Raw genomic sequence first — 17,392 nt, 5'->3', positions numbered from 1 at the left:
GGTTATCCATTCACAAGGCACACTCAATAGAAACCATGGAATGATCCTGTGTGATATTACGGCACGGCAGACTAATCAGTCTATAACTTTTCCTCCAACTATCTTTCACCACATCACTGAACAATAACTAATCCGTTCACTCTCTCCCACTCTCCAAATGGTTTCCGTTTCAACTAATATTGTAACGGTTTCTACACGTTGTGTATTTTAGTAATGTTATAGTTCATGTTAGCCTTTTTATTGTATTTTTGTTCGTCCTAACCCAGAAGAAGCAACAAGTATATGTAGCGAAATATTTTACACAATATTTTATATATTATAAACAATATTTGTTTTTTGTTTTTTTTTTTGCAAATTTTGTAAACACTTATTTAAGTAAAGGGATATTACATCCCATATTGTTTCATAGCGGAATAAGAAACTCAAGGAGTTTCATGCCGATTATAGAAACTATATAAATTACTATATAAAATTGAAGCCTTTGGCTCTTCATGAAATTAATAATTTATTAGGACACCTTCTTGGCAATTCTTATAGTAGGGTATGTAAGCTCTGTTCGTTGCAAACTTGGTATTATACAGGTCTACCTACTCACTGATGAGACCTCAATAAAGGTTGAAACCGGTCTGGGTAGTGACCTTCTCTCATAATGTAGAACAATAATACAGCTCCTAGGAGCTGGGTTTCACATTATGGGTAAATACTAAGAAACGTGATCGGAGCTTGCTCCACCCTTACTATGAGTTGCCCTGATGTTGCACTACCATATGGATTATGTAGTGTTGCACTATCCAGGTATTTGCTTACGCTTGGACCCGCCGAACTTTATATAGTTTCTATATTCAGCATGAAACTCCTTGAGTTTCTTATTAGGGTATGAAACAATATGGGATGTAATATCCCTTTACTTAAATAATTTCACGTCTCCGAATTGAAGCCTTTGGCTCTTCATATAATTAGTAAATTGTAAACACTATTTGTTTAACATATTATTTACAGGAATAAAATATGGAAATTATTAAAATTTGAAGGAAGTAAAATCCAGTTCTATAATTGCCATTTATCAACTTCTATCCCTAATAAATACTGAAGGATTTTCTAGGAAAGTTTCACCAGATTAGCTTAAAGATTACGAAATGTATAAATAAATTATCTAAAAGAAGTTCATTTTGAACATAGGAAATAAATAACTCGTCTATACCTTTTTATTCTCCTAAGAAAGTAATCGGAGCCTCTAAGATATTGTTTACCAATCGTCTCCATCCATCTATTTAGTTATTGTGTGAATATCCTTGGAGTTTGGAGGTGGATGTTTCTAAGAATATAAGACAGGGCATGACACCAAGCACGAAGCAGGAGTTGGCTTCCTTCTTAACAAAAGAGCTAGAGAGACATTGTTAGGCTACAAACCAGGAAATATGCATCTTTAGCGGTGTACTGTATGGATCTGAAACCTGGGTAATAAATAAGGAATCAAGAAAAAGAATTTGGACATTTGAAAGAAGGAAGATTCCAAAAATAGGATGGGTTCAGAAAATCACAAATGAGGAGCTCTGTCGGAAGATACAACCAAAGGAGAATTTAATGAAGAAAATTATACAACGGAAGCTGCAATTATTTGGACACATCCGCAAAATGAGTGAGGACCGGAAGATAAAGACATTCGTGTTTGGTATTTTGGATGGTTTAAACAGATGAGGTACACCATACAGAGAATGGATAGACAACATGAAGGACTAGTGTGGATTGTATGTACAGAAAGTGCGACACTGTGCACTGGACAAAGAAAGATGGAAGAAGATAGTGAAGAAGGCATCGGACACTAATGGGCAGTTAGCCCATGGTTCGTAATGATGATGATGATGATGATGAAACTACTTAATAGGGAGACCGCATGTCTGAACACGTAAAAGATGTCGAAAAAGAGAAGACAGAGTAAATCAGGTTTGCCACCCATACAACTACTACAGGCCATCAAGTAGTTTCGCAACAAGCAAGAAACGCGAATTTGATATATTTTTATTAAAAATTTTAACTGGACCGGATTTATGATACGACACGCGCCATGCTACATAATGTTACAACAGCTAGACCAACACGTACAGAGTAACGAAGTTTCTTTTCTGTACAACGTTTGCCAATACCGGTGACGATGACTTAGAAAAACACTTATAGAGTTATATTTTATTAAACTCGTTATTTATCTTAAAAGATGGTCTCAGTATCGAAAGCTGTCTGCAGATTATTTATATATATTTATTAAATATCGTTTTTATTCTAAAATAAAAAAAATTACATTTATTTAATTATGAGATCTTATTTCTATTTATATATTATTTATATCTGTTTTATTTATATTAATTTTATTTACATTTATTTTATTATTGCTACTTGTAGTTATATAACATTGCATTAATGATTCTTATAATTTTATTTTGTAATAAATTGCAATTACTTTTGAGTAATAAATTATATGGTTTATAATTTGGATATAATTTTGAGAAGGTTTAATTTTATTTGTCACATTTTAGGAAAGTTGTTACATTCTAATCAACAAACTCTTCTCTTTATATCTGGCGATAAAATTCAAAAATACTAAAGACACTGAACATGATGAGCAACTATTGCCTAACATTACTGATTTTTATACACTAAATAGCAAAAATACGAATTTTGGTCAGACAAATAATTCAAGTTACATAGGAAGACATCAGTTTTTATTATTATTATTATTATTATTATTATTATTATTATTATTATTATTATTATTATTTTATTCACATAATTGATACACAGGCAAAACAAGATATCATATAAACAAAAATTTGACTGGTGATACAGAATAATTCAGATTCTACCCAAGAATCTAAGAATTGTCCGTCAGGCAGCGTCGTAAAATATGGACTGTTCCAAGTAATGGTGTTTTTGTAGGTCATATGGGGTCACTTCGTTGATGTTTAATTGCTGTAAATAGTTGGATAGCTTCTTTGAAGTTGCACCAAGTGCAATGCAACGATAACTATTGGAATGACTTTGGTATGTTTAAGCCACCGTCGGCCCACTTCGATTGCCAGATCGCGATATTTAGTAATTTTTTCCAGTTCTTTGTTGTTGATGTTGTTATCACTGAGTGAGTACTGCGATATCAAAACCTGTCGATGTTCGATAATTGTGATGTCAGGTCTATTGTGTTTCAAATGCCGATCAGTATGTATTCTAAAGTCCCAGATAAGTTTTGCTGTTTCGTTTTCCAATACAGTCTCTGTTTTATGCTGCCACCAGTTATCAGAAGTAGGAAAGGCATATTTTTTGCATACATGCCAATGAATTATTTTGGCCACTTGATCTTGGTGGTATTTATAGTCAGTTTGAGCTGTTTTGCTGCAGGCATTGATTAGATGTTCTACACTCGCATCTTTCTGATCGCATAATCTGCATTTTCTGTTATTATTGATGTTCAAAATTTTTGCTTTCATCGCATTACTTTGTAATGCCTGTCCTTGAGCTGCTAGAATAAATCCTTCTATTTCTTTTTTTTAATGTATCCGTATTTTAGCCATTGCCACGTCTTGTTCATGTCAATTTTGTCCTCAGTATCTCGAAGAAATTGGCCATGCAAGGGTTTATTTTTCCAGCGCACATTGTTGTTGTTGTTGTTGTAGTTGTTGTATACTATAAAGAGGGCACTGTATAGGCATACGAACGGGCGAATGGTGATATCGCTGTCCCCGTTTTTTATAGTTTTAAAGTGGTTCCAACTCCTGTTTTTAATTTGAAAGTGTTCTCAAGTAACTCTACCTGTCACGCCGAAGACAGTGATATAAAATTTATCGAAATCGGCTAAGAAGAAACCAAATTTTGAAGTTTTGAAAAGTGAACAGAGAGGACCGCGGACAACAACGAGAGAAGAACAAAGGACGTCACCATCTTTACAATCACGCCACAATTGCTCAAGGGAAGAAAGATGAGTTCATGAAGTGTATCAAATGCCTGGAGGATTTATCCTACGACGGAAATCAAATAACCTTTATGAAATGCAGTAGGATTCTACGTTTAAAATGTGCAGGCTTTTCAGACACAACCTGTCAAAGTAAAACCAGTGCCACACGTGAGGAATGGAAGTGTGTAATCTGCAGGAGGAACAAAGAAACGCACCTAAAGCAGCCACTTAGGACGCAGACGATTGTACCGGAGGCAAAATCATATGACGAACTGAACAGACAAAAAAATTCAGGTGAGTCCTATAATTTCAACTCTTTAAATATACTAATAGAAAACGGTCTAGAGACTATGAAAACCAGCTTAGTAGATCTTGTACAAGAACTCTTCGACAAACAGAACGAACAAATAACAAAAAATCTAGCGAATATGAAGATTTGGTCAAACATAATAATTTAGCAGTGATAGAAGTGTTGCAAACAGTTAAAAGACATCAAAATCAGCATTAACCCACTAACTGATACGCAACACAATTTGATGAAAGAAATATCCGAACTCCGTTAAGAACTTCATTCTCTAAAACTACAATACGAACGTTTAAATTAGCAACAACATAAAGAAGAACTCATCATAAACGATCTTCCTGAAACTGCACCTACAGAAAACCTCAGAGACGTAGTATTAAAATTAGGCCATGCAATTGACATACCCTTACAGCTTATCGCCGTAAATCGGATTCCTAGGAAAAGCAAAAACCAAGGCTTGCCACGACCTGCACCAGTCATAATTCGTCTTACGAGCAAGTGCACAAGAGACAATCTCTTAAAAGCCAGCAGACAGAAAAAAACAGTTGCCAAGGACTTGAACGCATTGCAAGACGACACACCAATCTTCCTATCCGAATATTTAACACCATTCAACCAGAATCTGTTGTACCAAGCAAAAAAAAAGCAAAAACAGAAACAAATTACCACTTTTTGTGGACCAGAGATGCCAAGATATTCTTGAGGATGTCACAAACTTCAAAACCGATACAAAGTAAAAGCTCAGAAGACATAGAAAGGCTGCCACAGTGAAAAAAGTCTCTTAATGAGTTCAAAAAGAAGACCACAATAAAAATGAATGAGAACCACCAAGACAGATGCAATAACACCAGAACATACAGGCAATTGCACTTTGATCAGACCTTTCAGATCATTTATTAGACCTCTCAAACATAAAAATACTTCCGACACAGCAATCAAATCATCAATTTAAAAATAAATACATATATCTAACCGGTGTCATCCTCAGATTAACGCATTAAGAAGCTTCGAGGATGCAAGCAGAGACATTACATCTCAACTGACATCAACAAACAAAAAAAAAAGAATTATTTATTAAATTGAAGTGCTGTAGTTACAGCGGTTAAAAACATTAAAAAGCAAAAATTGCGAAATTTATATAACTTCATGTTATACTATAAATGCTGTTTAAAAAATTGTAACCTTATCCAATTGCAAACTATAAATTACCATCCATGGTAACTATTATTAACGCATTTTAGAATACAAAAAAACGGAAAACTTTGTATGAAATTCAATGTAAATATATACGTAAATACATGTATATATGTAAATGCTCTGTAAGATGATAAATAAAATGTTTAAAAAAAATTATTATTATTATTATTATTATTATTGAATGCGCGCGCGCGAATTTCTCAATCATAGATTTCGTAGCTTACCAACACAGCAAAAAAACCCAATAAATAATAACCAACTGGTGTCATCCTCAGATAAGCTTACATATAAGCTTCGAGGATGAAAGAAGAGAAACTAGTTCTCATCCAAGATGTATCATATGTAACCAAGTGCATGTAATGTACATATCACATGTAAACCAAAGTATGTAATGTACATATTATATGTAAACAAATGTATGTAATGTAAGTATCATATGTAAACAAATATAAGTAATATATCATATGTAAACAAATGTAAGTAATGTATCATATGTAATCAAACGTATGTAATGTATGTAATAACTGTAACAAAAGTATGCAATATAGAGTGATTATATCCATTGATATTGTATATATAGAGTGTAAAATTGCAAAGAAACATATGTAATAATCATCATTATGAATATTATAATAATATACGTTGTAAACAGTTATTGTTATTATTATTATTTAAAAAAAACTTTATGTACGAGAAAGTATTTGTTATGCATAATTGTCTTCATTAATGTATGTAATTTATCTGAGAAATAATAAAAAAATTATTATTATTTATATGAGGCACTCCATGGAGTCAAAATACCTCATCGCGAAAGCCGCACTCTGTCCATTAACACAATACTTATCATACATCTCCTTAAACCTATTCACTGTTGGGCACTCACAACCACCTCTGGCAATCCATTCGCTCATTCACCACTCTCCAAGAAAAGAACCTAGTCCACACATCTTTACTAACCACACTCTTAGACAGCTTCCAAGTGTGATCCCTTGTTTTCCCCCATACTCCCCATGTACTGAAAAATTTCTGGTGTGTCAATTTTATAGAATCCCTTTAGTAACTTTTCAGTTTCGAACATATTCCATCCACTCCCCTATTAACCAAACTCTGCAACCCACCCAACCTCGATCTATCCTCAAAGAGAACATTCCACAGACCACTCACCATCCTGGTCACTCGTCTCTGAATCTTCTCCACCACCTCCTGATCCCCGAAAATTGCAGGTGACCAACTCTGTGCATTAGTCAACATGAGAGTGAATCATAGTCTTATAAAGAGTGATAATAACCTCTCTATCTTTACGTGTCAATGTACTGTTCAACATCCAAGTAATCCTCTGAGCTATTTTTCCAAATCTTGCAATATGTCCTCTGAATTCCATATCTCTATTCACCACCACCCGAGATCCCTAGCTTCACCAATTTCCTGTCATCTAGTACCATCAATATGATATAAAGTGTGTGATGTTTTCATTCTGAAGTGCATTACCTTCCATTTTACAAAATTAAATTGACAACCATTGTGTTTAGCCCACACTGCCATTTTTTTTAAATCATCCTGCAAGAAATCCATGCCATGTTCATCAACTATTGCTCTCATCAGTTTGCATCATCAGAAAACAACTAAATATCCCCTTCAACTTTTGCCATATCATTTATTACAAATTAAAGGGTAGGAGTCCTAGTAAAGAGCCTTGAGGCACTGCAGTAGTCATTCTCATTCGCCTTGATTCCATTTCACCATACACCATCCTCTAATGTCTGTCTATCGGCCAACCCCCTATCCTTCCTACTAACCACATATATGTCAAATATATATGTCAAATGCATGTGCAACGTTCATCAAAGTGCAGTAATTTCCTTTATCTAATTCCGCTGTCACTTTTTTATAAAATGTGAATAAATGAATAAATAAACAAATCCATGCATCCCTATAAGGTATCATATTCCTATCCACCCATTCCTGAATTTTAATTTTAACCAACTTTTCAATACTTTAACCACTACTCCAGAGATACCAATTGGTCTGTAATTTGCTACTTTTGTTTTGGAGCCACCTTTATATAATAGAAATATCTTACCCTTACCCTTATAATGAGATATAACTATCTTATTAATAATTAGATCTTTGTTATATGTATGAAATAGTTAACAATAAAAATAAATAAATAACCTCTTCGGATAGATGTCTCCAGAATAGCCTACACGTAAAAAGCAATCTTTGCTGGTTTCAAACATTGTTGATTAATTTTTTTTTTTTTGTTACTAAACTATATTATGTAATCAAGACAAAACTGTAGTATAAATGAATGCTTTCTTCCACGATCAATATAAAGGAATTAACAGTACATTAATGATTTTCTACTAATAAATATACACACAGGTGGTGCTCCGATGTATATTACTACGAGAAACGCAAGCTCATATAACGCGTACACCGTTTTTTGTGTAAGAGGGGATTAAAAATAGAGCATCCTTGTACATATACATTTTGTTTGAGCTGATCTAATGGCAGTAATATTTTCCCGCAGCATAGGCTGAACATAAGTACCGTTCTGAACGGGACAGCATCGTTTTTTTTTTATATCCCGGCCGTCCCGTAGTTTTAATAAAAATGTCAGTTTTTTCCCTTTTTTAGTAAAAACTATAAATATACTTTAATATTGGTCAATCATAAATTATTATTCATAACCTATAATCGTATATCAATATAATGGATACCAGTAATTTATATAACAATGGAGTCGCATTGTTCGATACTAAATATTAATGTCTGCAGCGATTTATTCAGAGAAAATAAGATCCATGTTGGCAACACTTGCGCATCTCAGACGCGGCGTCTGTTCTGCTGTAGCGTTAGTTTTTGTTTTGCCCGTATGCTAACCGGTGGCTTTGTTATTCAATGCCGATGGTTTATATTTCAATTTTTTAAAGTTTTAAGTCTTATTTATTAAAGCTTTAAGTCTATCCTTGCAATGTCAAAGAGACGAAAGTGCAGTTTGAATGACGATCTCCAGAAAGAATTCAAATTTATTTAACTGGACAAGCTGTTCAGTGATGGAACAAAATTTTGTTCCATCGTATGCCAATATTGTAATGTCCAGGCACATATTCATGACTGTAATCCATGTGTGTTCACGGGATCGGTTTACCTGTTGTTGTTGTTGTTTTTTTTTTTTTTTGGGGGGGGGGGAGACGAAAAACTCGAGTTTCGGGATGAAAAAAAAAAAAAAACAGTACCTCCATATGAGACCCCGACTAACTCACCTTTAGTTGTGAAGAGACCAGATAACGGTTCCTCACGTCGCTGACGGGAATTAAACCCCGATATTTCCAACGAAAGATCTGCGTCTATACTGACTGAGCTACGGAAGCTCTGAATAACTCCAGGTTACAATCAATGGTATTGCACCCGAGAACTTCATTCGCATTTAGTTGTTATGGCGGTAATGGTTATTCTTGGGTCTCCATGACATTACTAAACTTATCTGGAAGCCCTTTGATTTTATATATAATACTTATCATACCAATTATATTTCATCTTTTGTTTCTTCAACGTTCAAACACTCGCTACCCACTCTACAGATACATTCTACTCTTTCCTTTATGCAAAGAATATACTTCTCTTTCCCTCGCTCGCAATAACCTTGTTATTGCGAGCGAGGCATGTGCACTTCCGGTGAGTCATTAACTATTATGTCGTAATAGTTCATTGCAGATGATGAATAGTTAATGACTCACCGGAAGTACACATGCCACAATATTCGCGTTTGTCTTTTAAAATATTCACTATTGCGATATGTTTCTGCGTATGAGTTGAAGTGTCCATTTTAGAACAGAATGTTGGAAGACTGGCCTGAAATCAGCAGAAAAATGAAGAAAATAAGATCAGTTTTTCCGTGGATAATTCTTGGAGTGAGCATAGCACTTTTAGTTTATTACATTATTCTGTTGAGAGAACAAGGTCAGTATATTTTATTATCATATTCTAGAAAGATATTGGTAATTATTCCAAATACCCCAAAAGCACGTTTATTTGATTTGATTTTCTCATGAAAAATCACTAAATTTGGCTAACAAATAAACAATTTCTTCCTATGTTTTTCGGGCGGGGGGGGGGGGAAATCCCAGTATATGAATCACTTAAATAGTTCCATCGACAACTTCGTTACTTTTATACCTCCCCATTAGTTCATTAGTTTCGCATATATTTTTGTACTTTTTTTTTCCGAAGAGATTATCAGATATCAGTTAAACGACAAGAGATCTTTACTCTATCAAAGCCAGATTGGAATCGACCTAGAATTATCACGTCTCAAAATGTCTGCATCATATCCAAAGTTTGTACGAGTAAGCTTCTTGGCGAATGATCACCAGGCTTGGTATTTGATAATACTCTGATTCAGAGGTGTGCGGGCATTTCTGAACCTTGAATGAAATTTCTGATAAAGCGGTTATGATCCGTAATCAGCATACGGATTTATTTTTTCTCTTCTTTTTCATCTTTAACATGTTCCGACATACGAATCTCTCCGTATCCTCAGGTATATGTCATGTGCATGTGGTATGTCTTACATACCACATGCGCATTTACGATGGATTTTATAAACCCCCTGTTTATAAAAGGTTTTTTAATGGATATAAACCCCTGGTTTTTAAAGGATAGAATAGGTGACTCAGGATGATGAGCCACCTGGAAGTTCTTTTATGAATTTAGTCCATTATATATTAGATATAAGGAACGGATACCGTACCTATATATTTTGCTTATTTATCGTTGTTTTCTTTTTTGACCAGATGAAAATATAGTTATATTATGTAAAGTTGATGATATATTACTCATCCGGACTGATTCGATGTATAAACAAGAATAATTCACGCATGAACAGCCAATGCCCACGCATATATTTCACTCTTGAACTTGAAAAACAAGAACCCTACCATTTCTGGACATGCTCCTGGAATTCCCGAAGAGAACAAACTCATTTATTCAGTACAGAAAGCCTCCCCACACTGGAAGTAATTCCATGCCTTATCTTACATGCCGCTGCAAAAAATAGGAATTGGATTAGGAACATGAGATTATCAATATAATCTCAAAATGGATATAGGTACAAGACCACAAACAAGCTTTTGCAATCCCCCTCCAGACAATGACAATTAATCAAGACTACAAAGGTGTGGTAACCCTTCCACCATGCAGTGGACAACATTTCTGAAATACTTCAACTACGTGATATAAAAATATCTTTCATTGCACTGCACAGGATCTCAAGGTTTATAAATCTTCTCAAACCAACTCATCCATCCCTAAAATCAGCAGATTTATGAAATCCATTGTGTATGCGGTGCGTGCAGGGGCGGTTTTATCATTAGGCGAACCTGGGCAATCGCCTAGGGGCGCTAAGTCTTCGAGAAGCTAGATTTTGCTACATAGTTCGGGGGAAAATTACAACCTTCAAAAACAATTAGTAAAACCTTGATTAATAATAAAAAACTGAAATAAGTGCAAAAATAATTTAGACAACAGTGTTCCAAATGTGTTTATTGCTCTGAGAATATTTTTCGATATTGCCAGTATCGGTAGCAAGTTCAGAAAGGAGTTCCTCGAAATTAAAACTTACACTCGCTCTACGATGGCTCAGGATCGACTCACTAGTCTAGCAATATCTATAGAGCATGAAATTGCATCTACAATCAATACAAATGAATTAATTCAAAACTTTGCTAAAGCAAAATCCCGAAAGATTAATTTTTGTAATTTTTTATTTAAGATGAAATATTCTTGCTATACAGATATTAGGAGTAATCATATATGTATACAAATGTATTGGTTTTCATTAATAAATTTTTTAATGTTCATAATGATATTATTTTTATAAATATTCACATGTGTCATACTCACACAAGCACATGTACATGTGCTTGTGTGAGTATGACACATGAGTATGACAAAATATATAGAGAGAGACAATGTATATGGATGCCTAAATTTTCTTTGCTTAGGGGTATCAAATACTCTCGGATCGGCCCTGGGTATGTGCTATATAAGACTAACTGAAAGATCCGAAGAGATTCGCATGTCGGATGTTAAAGATGTGCAAAAGGAGAAAAGTTCTTTACCAATGAACTCAGGGAAAATATCGAATATATCATTCTGCAATTCCTGTTTATACAGAAATTCTGTACAACATTTTCAAAAAATTGGTTAACGCCACTAACTCTTTTAAAGCGTCTGCACACTGTGTTATGAGTAGTGAAGTATAACTGCATGATATTGCTGTGGATCATAAAAGCTTTATAATCCGTACCCAAACCTTTTGTTTGGCTATAAAACATACTATTTTGGAATAAATCAAATCCTTCATTGAACAACGACAACACTTTACTAACTGAAAGGTTTTTTTTTTTTTTGGAATAAGGATTACTGACATGGCGAAAGATAAACTAACTTAAGACGTTTTTTGCGTATTTTCTTAGTTGATCTTATTTTTTCTTCATCTTCTGATATATTCTTATAACACTAAAAGAGTTAATTATCCAGTATTTTATCCTGCGGATAAAAAAAAGGCCGCTAGAGGGATAAAAAATAATGTTATACAACAATTAATAAAATTAATGCTAGATTATAATGAACTATTTTTGAAAAATCACATTAGTTGCGTTCCATTCAATAATCGCTTATAGTTTACGCAAACTTAGTTTAATTGGTTATAATAATAATAATAATAATAATAATAATAATAATAATAATAATAATAATAATAATAATAATAATAATAATTCAGTGATTATTATTTTTAATTCAATGATTTTTATTATTAAAATTATTATTGCATTTTATGCATTTACAAAATATGTTGTTCTAGTTTGTTTGTTTTTTTAACAATGAATGTCATACAAATTTTCCTTCTTTTTTTTTTTGTATAATGTGGTAATTTATAGTTTGCAGTTGAATAAGATTACCTTTTTAACAACATTATATTTTACAATTTTTGCTTTTAATGTATTTTAGCGCTGTAACTACAGCACTTCAATGTAATAAATGTTTTTTTTCTTTCTGTTGATCTCGGTTGAGATGTAATGTCTCAGCTTGCATCCTCGAAGCTTTTTAATAAGCTCATCTGAGGATGACACCGGTTAGATCTTTTTTATTGATTTGATTGCTGTGTTGGAAATAGGCTGATGTTTGAGAAGTCAAATGAATGATCTGAAGGTTCTGATCAAAATGAAATTTCCGATATATTCTTGGTGTTATTACATCTGTCTTAATGGTTCAAATTCATTTTTATTGTGGTCTTCTTTTTGAACTAATTAGGACAACTTTTTTCACTGTGGCAATCTTTCTATATCTTCTGAGCTTTTGATTTGTATCGGCTTTGAAGTTTGTGACTTCCTCAAGAATATCTTGGCATCTCTAATCCACAAAAATTGGTAATTTTTTTTTGTGTGTTTTTGCTTTTCTTGTTATATATATAATTAGGGATCCCAGATACACTGGAAAAAAATACGGAACACATATGACTGAGGGTGAAAGTTTAGTATGTGCATCCATCACATATGCCAGTCTTACAAAATGATTCTAACTTTTCAAGTGTGTGCGTGGTAAGGTTTACTATGCACACACTTAACTAAGTATAAGTAAACAAATAGTAAATCCAATTATTAGGCTGCATATTTTCATTAAGCCACTTTAAGTTGCCTTCAAATGGTTTTTACTTACTATTATAGATTCAAAATGAGTGTTGAGTGTCTCAAGGTGAGTGATGAGTGTTGCCATCACTCGCTTTGAGAAAATAACAACGAGTCTACAGTTTCCTGTAATGACGGAAAGCGATGTTTTTAATAGAATAGAAATGTAACTCATCAATTTTGTTATTCTGTCTTGAACTCTAAAATACAGGACAAAAAGCTGTCCCGAAGAGTTTTCTCGGGACAACGGGACGTCCCGTATTTTACGGGACGTCTGGGATCCCTATATCTACCCTATAATATAAAATGATAAGGCTCTTTTGTAACTTTTTTGTGTCATGTTTTTTGTCAAGTTATTTGAAATGTTTTGAAACTCAGGGCTACCCTGAGTGTCGAGTCTTCAAAATTCGAGTCATCAGAATTCAAGGAGAACCGGCCTAGCAGCCTGGAATTCGGGGTAGTTGGGCGCCAGGGGGAGGAACCCCCCTTTCGAGTTTTCAAAATTCGAGTCATCAGAATTCAAGAAGAACCGGCCTACCAGTCTGGAACTCGGGGGTTGGGCGCCGTAGGCGCCATGGGGGGGCTAAACCCCCTTTCGAGTCTTCAAAATTTGAGTCATCAGAATTCAAGGAGAACCGGCCTACCAGTCTGGAACTCGGGGGGATCCCCCCTTAGTATAATATATAATAATAATCTTACAGTTTCATTATTTCTAGTTATACGAATAATAAATTGCATTTACTTATCTTCAAGTGCAAATTACTTGTCTGGTTTTACCAATGATGCTTCATGGGTTTTCCCTTTTACTTTATTCATGAGTTCAGTATCAAAATTGGCTCAATTTTTTGTAGCTTAAATCCACAAGTAACATTTATTTAGTATCCTCTCGTATGTGAAATTGATATATTAGTATTTATATTTTTTTTCGAACATATATCTAGTCAGGTTGGTTTTTTGACAGACGTTAATTTTTTGGTTAACCAGGGATTTGGCCATCTACTCATCAATCTCCGTTAAATGTTATTTGTGGATACTGTCAGTAGAGGATAAAAAAAAAACATAATCTACACATTAACATAACGTCAGGACCTTGTTTAAGCAACCTGATGAGCAGCATTCAAGAGTTCGCAGATTTATCTTGGTAGGTCATCTTTCAGTGAACATTATATCACTTTCCGGTTGATTAGATTGTATTACGTTTAGTTTCTTGTGCGGTTCTTTTGAATGACGGTATTTATATTATTTTCTTTGTCCATTTTAAGAAACTTAATTACAAATTCATAATATATCCAGATCAGTGAAAAGCATAATTTTTTTTTTCTTTTTAGGTTTTGAGGTATTATCCAGTTATTACCCATTCCAAGGAATAACAAACAAGAACAACGAATACTTCAACAGATCTCAAATTTTTTTCTTGAGACTTCCGGAAGACCTTTCTTAACTGGACGTCAAGTGTGTGCAATAGAATCCGCAGCTAAACACAATCCGAACATGGCCGTAAAAGCATTGATGATAACTCCTGACATGCAAATGACTCCTCTTATGCAAGAAGTACTTCACAGTTATCCTAATACATTCATCGAGATGCTCAACATAGAAAAAGCGTTAGAGGATACTCCGATGTTGGAATGGTTCTTAAAAGACGATTGGAAAAATAGTCCTCATAAAATTCTTCACCTGAGTGATGGATTAAGACTCGTTATTTTATGGAAACATGGCGGCATTTATCTCGATTTAGATGTTGTGGTGTTACAATCACTGGAACGTTTAAGGAATGTACTGATCAAAGAACTCAGTAATATTGTAGCTAACACCATTTTGATCTTCGACAAGCTTCATCCTTTTCTTAAAAATTGTATCCGTGAATTTTCCAGTTCATATTCCAAAACTGACTTGATATATAATGGGCCTAGTCTTATAGGAAGGATATTACGATCGCAATGCGCCATAAAATCGTTCGATGAAACGGAAAATAATAAATGTGGTATTACAGTTCTCAAAGAAGAGGCAGCGTTTCCACTAAGGTGGCATGAATGTGGAGATTATTACAATTATACCAAAGCAGCCAATACCATTTCAAAGTTTAAGAATAGTTACATCATACATTTGAACAATAACATGTGCGCTTTTCAGAAAATGTCAGTTGTTATTGGAGAAAATTCTGCTTATGAATTTGCATCGAAGCAAAACTGTCCTGTAACGTATAAGTTTGCACGCAATATTGGATTGTTTTAAATAACGAAGTTGAATTTCCATCCTCAACTTGTTTAGCCCCCATGTCAAAATAAATTCAATGGTAAATGCTGTTAAAGGTTTATTATTCATAAAGTGTATTATAGTCTAAGTGATGTTTACCGTGTAAATTACTAATCACACAAATGATAATAAAACTTTCAATTATATTTGTATATAATTACGTAAATTCGTATTCAATACACAAAACATAGCTTTAAGCAGAAAAAAAAAATTTTATCCATAGAAGCCAATGAAACTTTCGCACTTATGCCTAATGTCTATATTTCATTCTTGCTACAATTCCAGCAGAAAAGTGCAACAATGGAGATATGAAATTTAAATAGGAAGTCAAATTGTTTATTTATCAAAATTGCCAGAGACAAAACAACATTCTTCATGTAAATATCATCAAAATTTATCGAAGCACGACATGCCATTTGTATAGGATTAATACATATTAATAATCCTATTAATATGTATAATATTAATAGGAGATTATTAATATGTATAGGATTATACATATTAATAATCCTATTAATATGTATAAACGAATGCCAATTCATATTTTCGGTATACGTCTATTTTGGTTCCCAAATCGAAATTGGAAAATATCGGCTTCCTTCTTTGATACAAATCGGAGTAGTTTGATGATGAATATCCTGCTTTCGTTTACTGATATCAACTAACCTGCTAGTATTTAAAAATACGATCTTTGTAAACGGTGGAATACTCCGCCATTGTGAATGAAACGTTGGAAGCTTCTCATATGCCTTTTTTTGCCAATGAATAAAACAAACATTGAGATACCTGACAAAGTTTTGAAAGGATTCTTAATTCTGATTTTTAATAAAACCCATACAGCAGCAGTACAAGAATAATGTAATGTATGTAATAGCATTTGCAGTTTGTGCAACGCACCATAAAAAAAAAAAAAAAGTATAACTAGCGAGTGAGCGACTAGGATTGACAAAACTAATATGGGTCAAGGGAAAATTAACACATGAAAATGAACTAGGAAAAGGGGGATAAACATATTAATACTATTTTCAGTAAGCGGAGGATTTATTTATTCGTAGAATATACTGTTTTTTAATACATGATTTTTACAAATTTGCAAATATTGCTGTAACGTATAAATATAGGTCGCCCACCATTTCTAGATCGCTTCTTGGCTTGGTGCCAAGAATAGTCGATTCATGCTGAAGGGGAGAAAGAAATGAAGGATGTACGAATTGGTCGCCAACATGCGAAATCACGTGCTTTTTTGTCTGTCGCTTACTAGTACTAGCTTGATTTTTGTTGTTCTCTTTTTGCATTATTTTTATTATTAATTTGTATGATGGATCCAGTACAGTTAACAAGTTCTATTGTTACACGTTTCAGTAGCTCTTGCAAACGAATATTGAATAATGTGCTGACATTCTGCGAAAAAGAATCGTCAGAAGGCCGTCTTCTTGTTCCCCTTTCTCAAGTCATAAAACGTGCAAGTTCAATTGCGAGCGTATTGGGGTCGACTGTTAAAAGAATTCGTAGGGAATCAAAAGGTGAAGGTTAGCCAAAATTTAAATCTCCTGAAAAAAGCGCCAGAGAAAGAAAACCATCGAAACCGTAGCTTTGAATGAGTTTGATGTAGAACGTTATAAGAAGAACTATTGGTCGAGAAAAGAGTGCCAACTGTTCCGAAATTGATTCCTGTGCTTAAAGAAAAAATTAATTTTCCTTGGAAAAGAGAAACTTTAAGGAAAATGCTTCATGAAATCGGATTTTGTTTTAAAAAGTCCCAGAATAAAAGGAAACTTATCATGGAGCGAAGTGACATTGTTTTATGTAGAACGCAGTATTTGCACGTATTAACACTCTACGTACATTTTTCCAACTGTTATACAAGCAAAATAGTTACACTTTAAAAACAACAATGTTCGTAAAAGAAAAGCTAAATTTTCCGACCTCTAATAATAAACAAACTCAGTTTGTTTATTATTACATCCCAGAAGACAGACTGATTACCCTATTATCGGAATGGAT

General features: G+C 33.7%; 1 protein-coding gene across 1 annotated transcript; it reads left to right on the top strand.

Annotated features, from left to right (window-relative positions):
- Positions 1-14,623: 14,623 nt before the first annotated feature.
- On the top strand, positions 14,624-15,367 carry LOC150101627 (lactosylceramide 4-alpha-galactosyltransferase-like). Its single transcript, XM_090399860.1, has one exon. It carries the CDS (start codon positions 14,624-14,626, stop codon positions 15,365-15,367), a length of 744 nt encoding a protein of 247 aa, XP_090255986.1.
- Positions 15,368-17,392: the final 2,025 nt, after the last annotated feature.

This window comes from Typopeltis vanoorti, chromosome 11 (assembly GCF_054136105.1).
Source record: "Typopeltis vanoorti isolate ZY-2024b chromosome 11, IOZ_Tvanoo_1.0, whole genome shotgun sequence".
In the NCBI taxonomy this organism is placed as follows: Eukaryota; Metazoa; Arthropoda; class Arachnida; order Uropygi; family Thelyphonidae; genus Typopeltis; species Typopeltis vanoorti.
This window is presented reverse-complemented; position numbering and strand designations above follow the sequence as displayed.